This window comes from Dama dama, chromosome 31 (genome assembly GCF_033118175.1).
Source record: "Dama dama isolate Ldn47 chromosome 31, ASM3311817v1, whole genome shotgun sequence".
Taxonomy (NCBI): Eukaryota; Metazoa; Chordata; class Mammalia; order Artiodactyla; family Cervidae; genus Dama; species Dama dama.
In genome coordinates this window covers 9,579,303-9,592,423 of record NC_083711.1, presented here as the reverse complement: position 1 = coordinate 9,592,423, position 13,121 = coordinate 9,579,303, and the positions used below count along the sequence as shown (strand labels likewise).

General features: G+C 55.6%; 1 protein-coding gene across 1 annotated transcript in view; it reads right to left on the bottom strand.

Annotated features, from left to right (window-relative positions):
• The window catches only part of URB1 (URB1 ribosome biogenesis homolog), a 74,405-nt gene that overhangs the window by 35,214 nt on the left and 26,070 nt on the right, over positions 1 to 13,121 (bottom strand). Inside the window, exons 11-20 of the mRNA XM_061134408.1 lie at positions 12,405 to 12,578; positions 11,598 to 11,727; positions 10,770 to 10,886; positions 9,310 to 9,422; positions 7,430 to 7,549; positions 5,711 to 5,827; positions 4,890 to 5,028; positions 3,941 to 4,111; positions 2,569 to 2,762; positions 540 to 782 (exon numbers count right to left, since the gene is read on the bottom strand). Of these exons, the coding sequence (XP_060990391.1) occupies positions 540 to 782; positions 2,569 to 2,762; positions 3,941 to 4,111; positions 4,890 to 5,028; positions 5,711 to 5,827; positions 7,430 to 7,549; positions 9,310 to 9,422; positions 10,770 to 10,886; positions 11,598 to 11,727; positions 12,405 to 12,578 (1,518 nt within the window). The remainder of the gene's footprint in view (positions 1 to 539; positions 783 to 2,568; positions 2,763 to 3,940; positions 4,112 to 4,889; positions 5,029 to 5,710; positions 5,828 to 7,429; positions 7,550 to 9,309; positions 9,423 to 10,769; positions 10,887 to 11,597; positions 11,728 to 12,404; positions 12,579 to 13,121) is intronic.

Genomic DNA, 13,121 nt, shown 5'->3' with positions numbered 1-13,121 from the left:
GGCGGTTTTTGACCACTAGCGCCACCTGGGAAGCCGTCTTAATTAAGACGTGTTCTCCTAAATCTTGATGAAACACATAGGTTTGTTTTGACCAAGATGAAGGGGAAAGGCCCACCCCAAAACCTAAGCTAAAACTCTGGTAAACCACCTCAGGGACAGAACGCTCAACAATGAGCCACCAAGTTTAAACTCATGAAGGAAGACGGGAGCCCTGGCTATGATGCTGACCTGGTCAGCCGTGGGCAGGGTCCTGTCCGGAGCCATCGCTGCCCGGCTGACCAAGTTCAGCTGCGCTAGGCTCCCCATGTTGAGATCTAGACCTCTGCTCCAGGGAAAAGGGAGCCAGACCAGCCACCCGGGCACCCGACCTACAGGCCAGCCCAGGGCCCTGCGCACTGGCCGCCACCCTCCCCACGTGCAGAGCAAGCAGGGCAACAGCAGGCCCCGGGACGCTCCCCATACGACTATCAATTCAGACCCGATCGGCAGAAGCCACACTCGCTGTGGGCGGCGGTACAGGGGACCGGGGCAGCGCTGACCTGGGCGAAGCTCTCCACGGCGCTCCTGACGTACAGCAGCAGGTGTTTGGCGGCACACAGGGCCTGGTGCATCGGGAGGCGCAGGAGGGCGGCCCGCAGCTGCGCCTGAACCCCCTCGTCCAGGAGCGGGAGCCCGCCCGGGCCCTGGCCTTGGTCCTGACCGGCGTAGGCCGTCTGCAGCAGGGAGGAGAAGGAGGGCGCCGCGGGGCCCGGCGGGGCAGGGCTGCCCGAAGTCTGCAGTGGCTGGGGGGGCAGCAGAGGCAAGAAGGACAGACGGATCAGCACGGGTGACACGCACGACAGCGGGGCGCTTCACAGAAAGTCACCCACTGATGCTGAAAACCATGCGACCCCGTCAAGTCCAACGCACTCGGTCATACGTGTTTTATCCTAGCGTGTGTTTACGAGAGGGCGCTGGGTCGGGGAGTTTATTTACACACCCTGGAGAACTGGAGCCGCCCAGGACAAAGACAGGACTTCACTCAAACGGGAGTCACTGTGATTGATCCCTGCAGACTGGGCAATCCTGCCCTGGGAATGTGCCAGCTCAGTGAGCGGCAGACCTTTCGAAGGCCTCCCCCAGAAGGATGGGACGACCGGGACTGCATGGAAGACGGATTCCTGCAATCAGCCTGTCTCAAAGGGGTTCATTTCTTCTAACTTCATTCCCAACTGCCATCTTTATTCACCCCACGTGGCCTGTACTGTTATCCCTCCAAACACTCCGCTTCCTAAGGCCAACACAACTAGGCTACGTGAGCTAGGAAACTCAGAGGGGCTGGAGGTGGGGTCCCTGGGCCGGCAGCAGCATCAACCAGGAACCTGCTAGAGATGCAGACTCCTGGGCCTGCCCAGACCTGCTGAACAGACTTGCCCCGTGACTGAGCATCTGGGGATCTGCACGCGCCCTCATGGGTGGGAACGGCCTGTGCCCAGCTCCACAGCGTGGACGCCGACCCTGGGAGCACGGTGGCATAGCCCAACTGCTGAGCCACACGGAAGCTGCTCTGTGGCTCCGACCACCTCCTGGCCGGTGGGAAGGTGGTGAAGACTGAGATGGGCCTGGGCTCCGGAGCCCGGCTGCCTGGCAAAACCCTGAGTCCCTCACTGACGGGTGCTGGAATCGCTCTGCACCTCGGTTTCCCCATGTGTACGACGAGGACAGTAAGTCTTGACCTTCTCTGAGTGCTGAGGGTTAAGTGGCGGAAAAGACACATACTGCCCTTAGGGGGAGGCCCTGACAAACAGCGAACACGCAATCAACCTGAGCTACTGCTACCAAGTCCATGAGGCAGGGAGTCCTGAGCTGCCTGCTTTTTTAAGCGCAGCCCCACCTGAATGAAAACACAAAAATGCACACGCCAAGTGACCTTCCTGCCCTGCTCAGCAATCCTAAGTACCCTGCATCAGAGCCAGACCTGCAGCACCCCTTTTAACAACTTATTGACCACCGACATATTAATTCTTCTTTCATTGCCCGAATGTTATTGAGTGGAGTTATTTCAATATTCACTTACATAACAAATGGCCAGCCATACTTGTTAATTTCTGCAAAAAGCTCCTGGTCAATAATGTGCTAAGAATGCAGTCCTCACCAAGAGAAAATGGGTTTCCTTCTTTCCTTTTTTGCTTTCCCAGTTTTAGCAGAATGTAGGCAGCTGGCGGCCTTCAGGGCCCAGGTCTGACTGCTGGGCACACCTGGTCTAGGGGGTGCTGGGGTGTCTGGACAAGGGCCACAAGGCCAGCGTGTACAGACCGTGCAGAAAGGGAGAAGAAGGGAACCCCCTACCCCCAGTCATGCAGCCAGCGGGGATTTCAATTCTGCCGCATCACTGAGCCCCTTTGAATCTCGACACGTCAGCTGACCACCACTGTGCTTCCTCTTCTAACCAAGGAAAATGAGAAGGTGAAGAAAGTTCACCCGTGAGCTACACAGCTGGGGTACAGGCTGCTGCGGCCCACGGGCAGGGGCCTCCAGGGTTTCCCAGGGAAAGGAAGGCCTGGTTTCCAGAGGATCGCCGCAACTCACCAGGGCCTCGCGGGCTGGCTCCGGGATCCAGAGGCTGTAGTATCTGTTGAACTGGGACAGCCGGCGGCAGCAAGGCAGGCTCAGAGGCTCCAACTGGTCGTAAGACTGAAGCAGAAGACACAGGGCCAGCGGGTCTCTCTGGGTGTGGAGCAGGTCCGTGAGAACCCCGATGAGATACGCCACGACGCTCTCTCCTGCGTGGGAGAGAGGAGCTTGCTGGGACCATCAGTCACCCCAACTCCCGCACGAATTCAAGGCCCAGAAAGATTCATCACAACTCTAAGGAATCACACAAGCTCACTGGAAGGCGAAGCTACCACTGCAGACCACACCAGACTTTTACTTAAACATACAGCACACAGTCAGCCTGCAGGTGCAGAGGCCCAGAAGTGGGAGACCCAGGCCCGGAAGAGGTGAAGCCAAGGCCGCCGGGATCTGCTTGATGCCAACCTAGCCGCTTCCTCTCTTCCTCGGCACACGGCCTCCCTGCAGTCAGGCGGGGACCCCACGACCGGCTTAGCCACTGCCGGGCCTGGCCAGAGCATCCCGCGGGACTGTCCACTCTCTTCCCCTTCCACAGGCACTCTGGACGCCATATGTTGAGACGGCACAGATAATCAGATGGGAGCAGCCATGATCTCCTGGACGACAACCACCCAGGAGAGCACCTGACCTGGACAAGGTCAAGCAAGAGACCCTTCGTCCCTAAACCACTGACGCGTTGGGACGTATCTGCTACTGCAGCAAATCCCGAAAGACCCTGACTAAATGACGCCACTGATCGGTGAGTGCTTCCTCTGGTCTGTGTTTCCTGGACACCCAGGAAGGACTGGTCCCTCAGCATCAGGTGTGTGTTAGCTGATCAGTCGTGTCTGACTCTTTGTGACCCCATGGACTGCAGCCCTCCAGGATCCTCTGTCCACGGGATTCTCCAGGCAGGAATACTGGAGTGGGTTGCCATACCCTCCTCCAGGGGATTTTCCCGACCCAGGGACCGAACCTGGGTCTCCTGCATTGGCAGGTGGGTTCTTTACCATCTGGGGCACCAGGGCAGCGCTCAGCATCAAGATAACCGTGAATAAACACCAAAGAGAAAACACTGGTGTGACAGCAGGTGTCTGCAGCCACACAAACACGTAACTTCAGGCTCAGTTGTCAGAGGGCCCGTCTCCCCGACAGCCGCGTCAGCCTCCAGACCCCATTCCTGCTCCCTGAGCTCTCCCTGCGGTGCCGCTCTCACTGTGATGGGTCTGAACCCTCGCTGCCTTGGGTTTGCAGCAATTATTTCCGGAGCCCCTGGAAACCCACCTCCTACCCTCCAGAGACCCAGCTGGCCTGACGCACCCAGAACACCCTGACCACACACGGGTACCTGCTTCGCTTTCTGTTCCAAGGAGCAACTTATTCCTGGCCTCCAGGGCGGCAGGGACCACAGCACTGAATGGGAACGTGAGAAGGATCATGTCTTCATTCAGTACGAAGCCAATCTCCTCATCCAAGCCTTCGCTGCCCTCCACCAGCACATCCACCATGTCGAGAACATCTGAGATGGAAACAGGGAATCAGGCCCAGGTGAAGAGGCACTGAAGGTTCCTACTGCAGGACGCCCCCAGGGAGGGCAGGAGAGAGAACACTCGCACAGAGGGGAACAAAGAAAAGCTAAACTTCTCTTGGGGGAAAGTGCTTAATGAATGTTTGATTCTAAACAGATATGGTATTGTCTGTAAAAATCTTCTTTATCTCTGACACAATGCAGGATTTATCCGCTCAGGTGATAATGGGCTGACGTTTCCTCAGGAAACATTGAGAAAAGCCCAGAAACTGTAACCCGGATAGTCAGGGAAACAAGCCAAAATCTGAGGAGCAACAAGAGTGTGAAAAGGTTAACGCACAGACTAGGGCCAGGGGGTCTGGAGGCAGATCCTGACTTTGCTACGTACTTGCTGCGTGAGGCGGAGCAGACTGCTTAACCTCTCTGCGCCCGAACTGCCTTGTCCAAACATAAAATGAGGACAACCCGCCTACTCTGGAGTTGTTTATGAGGTTACACAAGTTAGGATCTGTAAAGAGCCTAGAGCAGCACCTGGCACAGTGTAAACACTGCGCAAATGAAAATAATGCAGCCAATAAGCCCTGAACGTATTTCCTGCTACAGAAACAAACAAGGGGATTCCCATTCCAGAGGGGGCTGATCTCCATCGCAAAGAAAGGGGACATCTGCCCTCTGCACGAGGCTTCAGAGCCATTCTGCTATCTGTCTCTAACACGCCACCGTGGCTGGCTCTTCAGAAGCCCAAGGAGCATTGGGGAAAGGCACCTACCATCGATGTGGGAGATGGGAATGCTGGCATCATCGGCGTCCTGCCGCGTCCCGGCAGCCTGCAGGGTGCTGGCTTCCTGGACAAAGTCAGACGCCTTGTCCGTGTACGAATACGGATTCGCCACCAATGTCAGGAGGACCTGAGCATTGAAGAGTCAAGTGGGAAGTGTTTAGACAGTCACAGGTGGGATGAAAAGTGCCCCTAAAGTCACAGGTGAAATAAAGGGAAGAGCAAGAGTCTTAACAGGCCTCCGTAAGAGCAATACTTTTGCTGCCAAGTTTTTAAAAAAACACTTTCTACTGTAGAGCTTTTAAAAAGTATCTCCTTTTCACACTAGACTATTGCTTTTAATACTGATTTTAGTATACCACTGTGGGCTTCCCTGGCTCAGATTGTAAAGAGTCTGCCTGTAGTGCGGAAGACCCGGGTTCAAGCCCTGGGTCGGGAAGATCCCCTGGAGAAGGAAATGGCAACCGACTCCAGTATCCTTGCCTGGAAAATCCCATGGATGGAGGAGCCTGGCAGGCCACAGCTCACGGGGTCACAAAGAGTCGGACATGACTGAGCGACTTCACTTTCACTTTAGTATACCACTAATCCCTCCTGTGAAAACGAGTGCCCCAAGGGAAGTTAAATAACACTCGGTGATATATTCCCATTTTACAGATGCTAAAACTAAGTAGTTTCTGATGTCTCAGCAAGAATTAGGAAGTGAGCCAGGAAGACGGGCCTCTCAATCGCCTAAGAAACACCTTAAATTCACTAAGGACCACTGAGTACGCCGTCCTGAACGCTCCTCTACACGGGAAATAGGCGCTCACGCGTTCCAAAAACTGAATCACAGCCTCCTTGCTCTCCTCCGCCGTGCCATCCAAGTGCTCCAGCCACAGCTCCAGCTCCGGCCAGGTGTGCTCAAACACGCCTGTGTCCCGCAGAATCTGTTGGGAGGCAGACAGCAGGGGTCAATCAGGGCGGAACCCCGCTTTCCGTGGTCTTGGGCTCCTTGTGCCCCCGGGAAGCACAGGGGGCCGAAGTTCCATCTGGCTCTCCTCCATAAGCTATGCCTCGGAACAGCACTCCCCTCTGCCACGACGAGAGGTGGCCCTGGGCTCCATCACCGAGAACGCAGCCCCTCGTCTTGCCGATTATTCCTTCCCTTCGACTCCTAAACGACAGAAAGGGGAAGCATCCAGCTGCCACCGGCAAGTCTGACTTTCAGCCTGGACTCAAGCCTCAGCCTGTGTGAGCCCTCAAGAGAGGGCACCAGCCAGGCCACGCCACCTCAGTGTGGCCCCTGGGGACCCAGGCCTGGGCCGGGAGCCCCGCCGTCTCTAAGGAGGGAACCGGGAGCCCTGCCGTCTCTAAGGAGGGAACCGGGAGCCCCGCCGTCTCTAAGGAGGGAGAGTGTGTTTCGAGGCAGGACTTGGTGAAGCAACAGTCCCATGTGGTCGGATGGATGACAGAACTCGGGGTGTCTCAGGAGCGCGAGCCCCACACCGAGGGAGAGCCTGGCAGGCCCCTCCACCCACATGCAGGGAGCGGTTGTGAGATCACACACCCGCACAGGTGTGCAGAGGTCAGAGGTCAAGCCCCAGACGTTCACGTCCTCCGGGCAGCTCATGCGAGGTTCAAGTGCCAGTGAGACAACTGGCACTTGTATGAAGAGTGAAATCTTTGTGCCCTAAACTTCTCTCCAGTGGTTCAGGTAGTTAATGAATCTGCCTGCAATGCAGGAGACCTGGGCTTGATCCTTGGGTTGGGAATGGCAACCCACTCCAGTATTCTTGCCTGGAGAATCCCTTGGACAGGGGAGCCCGGCGGGCCCAAGTCCATGGGGTCGCAGAGAGTCGGACACGACTGAGCGACTAAACTACCAAACACAATGAAGTTGACTTTTATAGCAACTCCCCCCTGCCGCTCAACCCCCTGACAAAGCAGAACCAAGAAACTGGATTTCCTAGCACTGCAGTTAAGACCTAAAGTAGCCCTGGAAAACAAGGTCAAGTGTAAGAAAGAAGAGACACCAACAAACTCATCTCCTTCCTCTAACTTTGGTGACACCTGGGCTGTGATGATGGCCTGGGTCAAAGGCTGAAGCCCTGGAGAGGGCTGAGTCTGGAGATGGAGGCCGAGGCCCTGCCTACTGAACTGGTGCCCAGAGGGCGGGCCATCTAATGTTTACTGAGCCCAGACTGTGCCGGGCATGGCCTACTGCTTGATCACGCATCATTTCTTCTGCAATTCTATAGCTTCGTTATTCCTATTTGCCACAGAAAAACTAAGTTCAGAGAGGTTAAGCAATGGGTCCCATGCCACTCATGACAGGGTTCAAAGTGCTGGCTTTCCCCATTTCACCAGGCTGCCTCTTGGGAACACAACCGGATGAAGACAGAATAAATTACAGCTGCCATAAAACCCTCTCTCCTTAAATTACATTAGTCCTAATACATTCTTATTTCAGCATCTGTTGACTAAGCCCCTACTATAAGAAAGACTGTGAAATGCTTCCAGAACTAGGAACTGGTATAGAAAAGGCTCACCTTCACAATCAGAAGTTTGGTTGATGACTTGAGCTGTGAATGGCCACTGGTCACAAACATTTTCATCAGTAAGTAAAACACCGATCGCTTGCCTCCAATGATTTCTGCATCTGGGCCTTCCTGGAGTTTCAATGACAGGAAGTTATAAACATAACAGAGGTCACTGCTGCTGAGCGAACAAATACAACAGGCCCAGTCTTCTCTCTAGCCTCTCGTCTCATCTCAACCACCCCTTGGCAAGCCTGCTGGGACGTCAGACACGAGGCACCTCTGGAGTCAGCAGGTTCAGCCCCCTATCCCCCGACAGCAGCAGCAGTAACAACAGAGTCACAGCAGGAAGCAGAGAGCCCTTCAGGTGCTTCACAGATGCTGACTCGCTTTCTCCTCCCGAAAAACCTGAGCTGGGGACGACTGTCACCCCCTTTTCACACATGTGACACCAAGACATAAGGAGGTAACAGGCTGTTTTAACAACTGAGGTGGGACTCAAGCCCGGGAGCCCTGGCGCAGATGCAGCCCCGGCCAGAGGCTGGTGGGGAACCACAGCTACCTGATCCCACCTAATCGTACTCGCTGCATCTCAGCAAGACGCCAGAGCTGATGTAACTGGTCCCTTTATACACAATTCAGACTCTCAGAGGCTCCTGGGCCCTGAGCACATGGAGCTCCAGACCCCACCCAGACCGTGTGTCTTCCCAGAGAGTCCCTGCAGCCCCGATCTGAGCCCCTGAGGAGCTGGCGTTCACAGTCCAGCAGACCCATATTAAAGCAAAAATAGAAGCACAGGCTATAAACTACTATGTTAATGCCAGGTCTTTCAAGATTAGAGGCCTCTCTGCTCACTTTCCAACTAAATCAGCATGACCTCAATGGTCCGGGTCAGCTGGGATGATAAACTAAACACCCCAGGCACATCATCTCTCTGCGGTCCTGGCAGTGACTTCACTGGGTCGAGAGCAGGTTCTGGTCCACACTGCCCGGGTCCCATCCTGGATCCCCCAAAAGTCTCCTAACCACTCTGCGCTCTAGCTGCCTTGTCTGTGAGTGGTGGTAAAAGAGAGGAACGTAGAACACTCGTGCCAAGCCTGGCGCTGAGTTCTGGATAAGAATTATTCTCGGGGAGGACACAGGTGAGCCTTAGAGACAGAGGAGCACAGAGCCCCCAGTGTCATGGCGTTCCCGCACCTCTCTGGAAGTTTCACCTCCAATAGTGCCAACGTACATTCCACACTAATGGTTCCTTACAAAGGCTTATGAAGACCTGAGTCATGACAACAAGTCATCTGAGCTACTGAGATACACCCTCATTGACAGCGCTTAATCTGACCTGGTCGTTTTCCCTTCCTGGACAGAAGCAACACCACCTCCTGTATTTAAGTGCACGGATAAACATCTCTTGCATCCTGAGTTCCCTCTATCAGTCACCATTATGTTCTCCAGCAGGCGCCAGGAGACATCATCAGAGGCACAGAAAACTGCACCAGCGATCGCTTCTCCATTGGCCTCAGCCGTCTCCTGCTGGGGTCTATCTCCAGCTCTGTCTTGAGTCATTCCAGGATGAGGACAAAAGAGAAGAAATGTATTTTGTTTCTTTCCAAAAAGGTTTTAAAAGGACCAGAAAAATGTAAAAGTCCTGGTAAAAAAACACAAAAACTCGCAGTACGCGGCAACGATGCCTCTTCAGTAAGGACAGCTAAGCACGTTCATTTGCTTGTAAAGCGATTCCTAGCTCACAAACCGGGCCTCTGCACCAAGGTTTTGCTCCACGAATGTCTTTCTCTGGAACTGGTCATCCGGATTGCACTCCAACTAGAAATTCCCAGACAGCCACCCCCTCTGCAGGGGAACCAAGGCCAGAGGGCGGGCTCTCGGCCTCTTACCTGGGCCTTTAACCACAGAAACTTGCTGGCGGGCAGCTCCAGGGCCACCTTGAGAATGTGGTGCTGCAGAAGCGGGGGCACCTCCTCCCGCAGGCCCTCCTCTGAGATGACTCCTGTGGGCGGACAAGAGGAAAACAGATGAGAAGTCAGGGGGAGGGAGCGGCCTGGCTACCGATGCCCCGGGCACGAGGATCTGAGGAGAAACTGTTGGTGGAAACAGGCGGAAGGGCGTGGGGCTCGGCCCACCCTGCGCCCACTCTCCTGCCCACACGCCTCAAACCCCCCTGACCTGCGGTCACCCCAAACCTTTCACTCAAGAGCTGGGACGCTGCTGGGCCCAGGAAGCCCTTCCCTGCACGCGGCTGCACTGACCACCTCCGACAGCCGGAAGCCCCCCAGCACATGGCCCTCCGTACGGTCTCCTGTCAGTGCGACCCCTGGCGGGGGACACGGGCCTTGCTCCCAGCACGGCTAGCATCTCATGCTCAGCCTGTGGCCGCCCATACTGAGGCGCCCATACTCAGCCCCGGCCTCATTTCTGGGTTAACCCTTTACTTGGGAAGGATGTGATGAGTAAACACTCAATGGCCACGTTCTAGAAAATCTCGTCTTCTCACAGCAAGAAATCTTTCTGCCTCCAGACCATCAAAAGCTTAATTGTAGCTTTTTGAATAGGACTATTTCAATAGCTTAGATAAACTCCAAGACTAATTATTTCTGCAAGTTTTCCTCTGTCGGCTCAGTTATGAAGTCAGTTTTAGTAGAGAAACTTTTCCATCAAGGAAACGTGGCTGGATAAGCATGATGTTACTTCTATAAGATGTGGTTGGAACCTGACTCACTGAGTCAAATCTGAGTAACTCTGTCAGAAGTGTGTGTGCACAAACGGGACCTCCTTCTCAGGGGCTCTCATTTCTGTACCCCTCTTCCTTTGAAAAGAAGATACAGGATCAACATCACATAATCTATATGGCTTCCCAGGTGGCGCTAGTGGTAAAGAACCCACTTGCCAATGCAGGAGACATAAGAGACATGGGGTCGATCCCTGGGTTGGGAAGATCCCCTGGAGGCGGCCATGGTAACCCACTCCAGTATTCTTGCCTGAGGAATCCCATGGACAGAGAAGCCTGGCGGGCTACAGCCCACGGGGCTGCAAAGAGTCGGACACAACTGAAGCGACTTAGCACGCAATCTCATCTACGATCACCCCCGGCAGGCAACTCAGCCTGGCTGGCTTCTCCCTTCTCTCTCCTGATGCTGTCAAGTGTTGATCTGACATTTCTGTAAAGAAGACCAGCACTGATCCAGATGAAAACAACCAGGCCAGCGGATCACGCAAGCCGGCCAGACCGCCCACCCGCCTTCCTGGTCCTCTGCCCTAGGGACTCGGTTTATCTGCGGCCCCTTCACCCCCACGGGCAGGCCCAGCGGAGGGGCGCCTGCCGTCGCTCAGGACGCACCTTTCAGGAGCTTGCTGAAGTCAAAGTTGTACTGCGTGACCACGTGCGGGACCACTTTCTGGTAGAGGCAGATGACCTGGAGCAGCACGGCTTTCAGAAGAATGGTTTCTGCGTCATCTGAATCAGAATTAAACAGTGTGAATCAGGAAACACCCTCGTTCTCTGTCCTCAATCAGTGAGCAATCCCATCACGGTCTACTGCACGCGGAACACCGAGGCAGCAGACAGATGCCCGCGGAGCGAGATTTAGGGAGTCAACGTGGTGAAGAAGTCAAGACTGCTCAAACAGGCTGGGTCTAAATCCCCACTTCACTGCTGTGACCCCGGGCAGGGTAAAGCTACTCGGGCTCTCTGTGCTTCAGGGTCCTCGTCTGAACAAGTGGGGACACAGAGCAGGGCCTACCCCGCACAGAGCCGAGAGAAGGATTAAGCAGGACAGAGACACAAGACACAAGGCACCATGCCTCGCCAGTGCCAAGGCCTGAGCAATGCATCTTACCAGCCGGGGGTGAGGTCCTACCGGCAGAACAAAAGATGTCCTACCCCTCCTCCACCCTCCCCTCGCCAAAGGGCCAGAGCACACAGCATCCATCACGCAAGGGTGGAGAGATGCACATGGTGCTTGCATAAAGCTTGGGCACATTTCTAATAGATGTTAAAACTCAAAGGACAATGCAGGCTCCTTCTTCTCACTAAGCCAAAAAGGACACAGGATCCTTTCAGAGTCAGAGAGGCCTTCACAAGCTCCCCGGGAGAGGAGGTTCCAGGGCTGCCCGGGCCCGTGGTATGCCAGCCTGCCTGGGCCCGTGGTGGTGAGCCAGCCCTCACCGCTCTCAGGAGCCACACAGGGAGCAGCAGTCCTGCTGGCCTTTTTCTTTCCTTTCTCATCGTCCTGTTCTGAATCCTGCTTCCTCAGAGACTGCCAGACCCAGATGATGGCATTCAGGTCTGGTAAAATCTGAAAGGACACAAAGAAACAAACAAACAAAAAATCAGTCACATGGAGAGAAGAGAAACAAAGTGATCCCACTGATGATGAGAAGCCAAGAACGGGGGAGGGGGGAGGGGGCCAGCACGCGAGAGTGTGTAAGGGAGAGACCCTGGCCTCTGGGAGCTCTGTTCTGGGGTGTAAGTCCCCGAGCTGAGCCCGGTAAGGATCTGGTGAGCACACAAGTGTGTGCTCAGGCGCTCAGTTTGTGTCCAACTCTGCGACCCCATGGACTGTCGCCCACCGAGCTCCTCCGTCCGTCGGATGAAAACACAAGTACTGATCATTAAAAGACACCCCTAAAGACTCGCTCACCAGAGCCAACGTTGGGAACTAAGAAATTCCCCCTTAGGACCGGCTGGGGGCACCCTGCCCAGCAAGCCCGCGGACGGCTCTTCTGGGAGGTCAGCCAGGCCACGGACGCCCAGCCTCCCTGCTCATCAGACCAGGGGAGGAGGGAGCAGGCCCCAGCCCGGCCGGGGTGCAGCAGTGGGGAGCGAAGCAGTGCAACGGTTCCTATGAAGACCAGAGGTCCCCGGGCCCCCCCACTTCCCATCGCCTCACCCCCACCGTCTGCGCCCCCGAGCTCGTCTCTCTCAGCTGCTGTGCCCCCTTTGAGGAGAGGCCAGGCCTGGCTCCGGGCCTACCTTGCTCAGAGCTTCTCTGAACAGCTGCACGAAGTCTTCCATCATGGCAGCTGTGTAGACGCCCGACTCCCGCCAGGCCTCTTTATTCAGGCAGTGCTCGATGGTCTTGAAGGCTCTCTTCAAAATGACGGCAACGAGGGATAAAGCTGTGTGTTTCACGGATACGCTGTCCAACTGGAAGAAAACAAAGAGTTGAGTCCACAAACGTCTTTGGATGGCCCTGGTGGACCCAGAGCACCCGGGCCTTCCCTGGGGGCCCGCTGGCCTCTGCCCACTTGACCTCCTGCAGACCTGACCTCAGCAGATGCCGGGAGGCTGGTCACTAAAGGAGGACTCTGATAAGTCTGCTCTGACAACTGCTGGGTTCACACAGACAATCCGTGTCAACGCAGCCGAGGCCCCACCAGGACCTGACCAGCCCCTGAAGAAGCACTTCTCATCGGATGGAGATGAAAAGCAAAGGTACCAGGCACTGGGTCTGCACAGCCCCCTCTAAGCTCCCGGAGCCCCACCCCAGGCCGCCCACACCCGGACTCTCTGCTTGGATTCGGATGACAGGCAGGAGGACCTTCCACGCCCTCACTCGCTGCAGAGACTGAGCAAGGGTCAAGAGCCTGTGCCAGCACCACCAAGGGGCAGGCAAGGCCCCGGGGCCAGCAGGAGCGGGGACATCTCCTGGGCACTCGGGAGACACATTCCGTCACAGGCCCAGGCCAG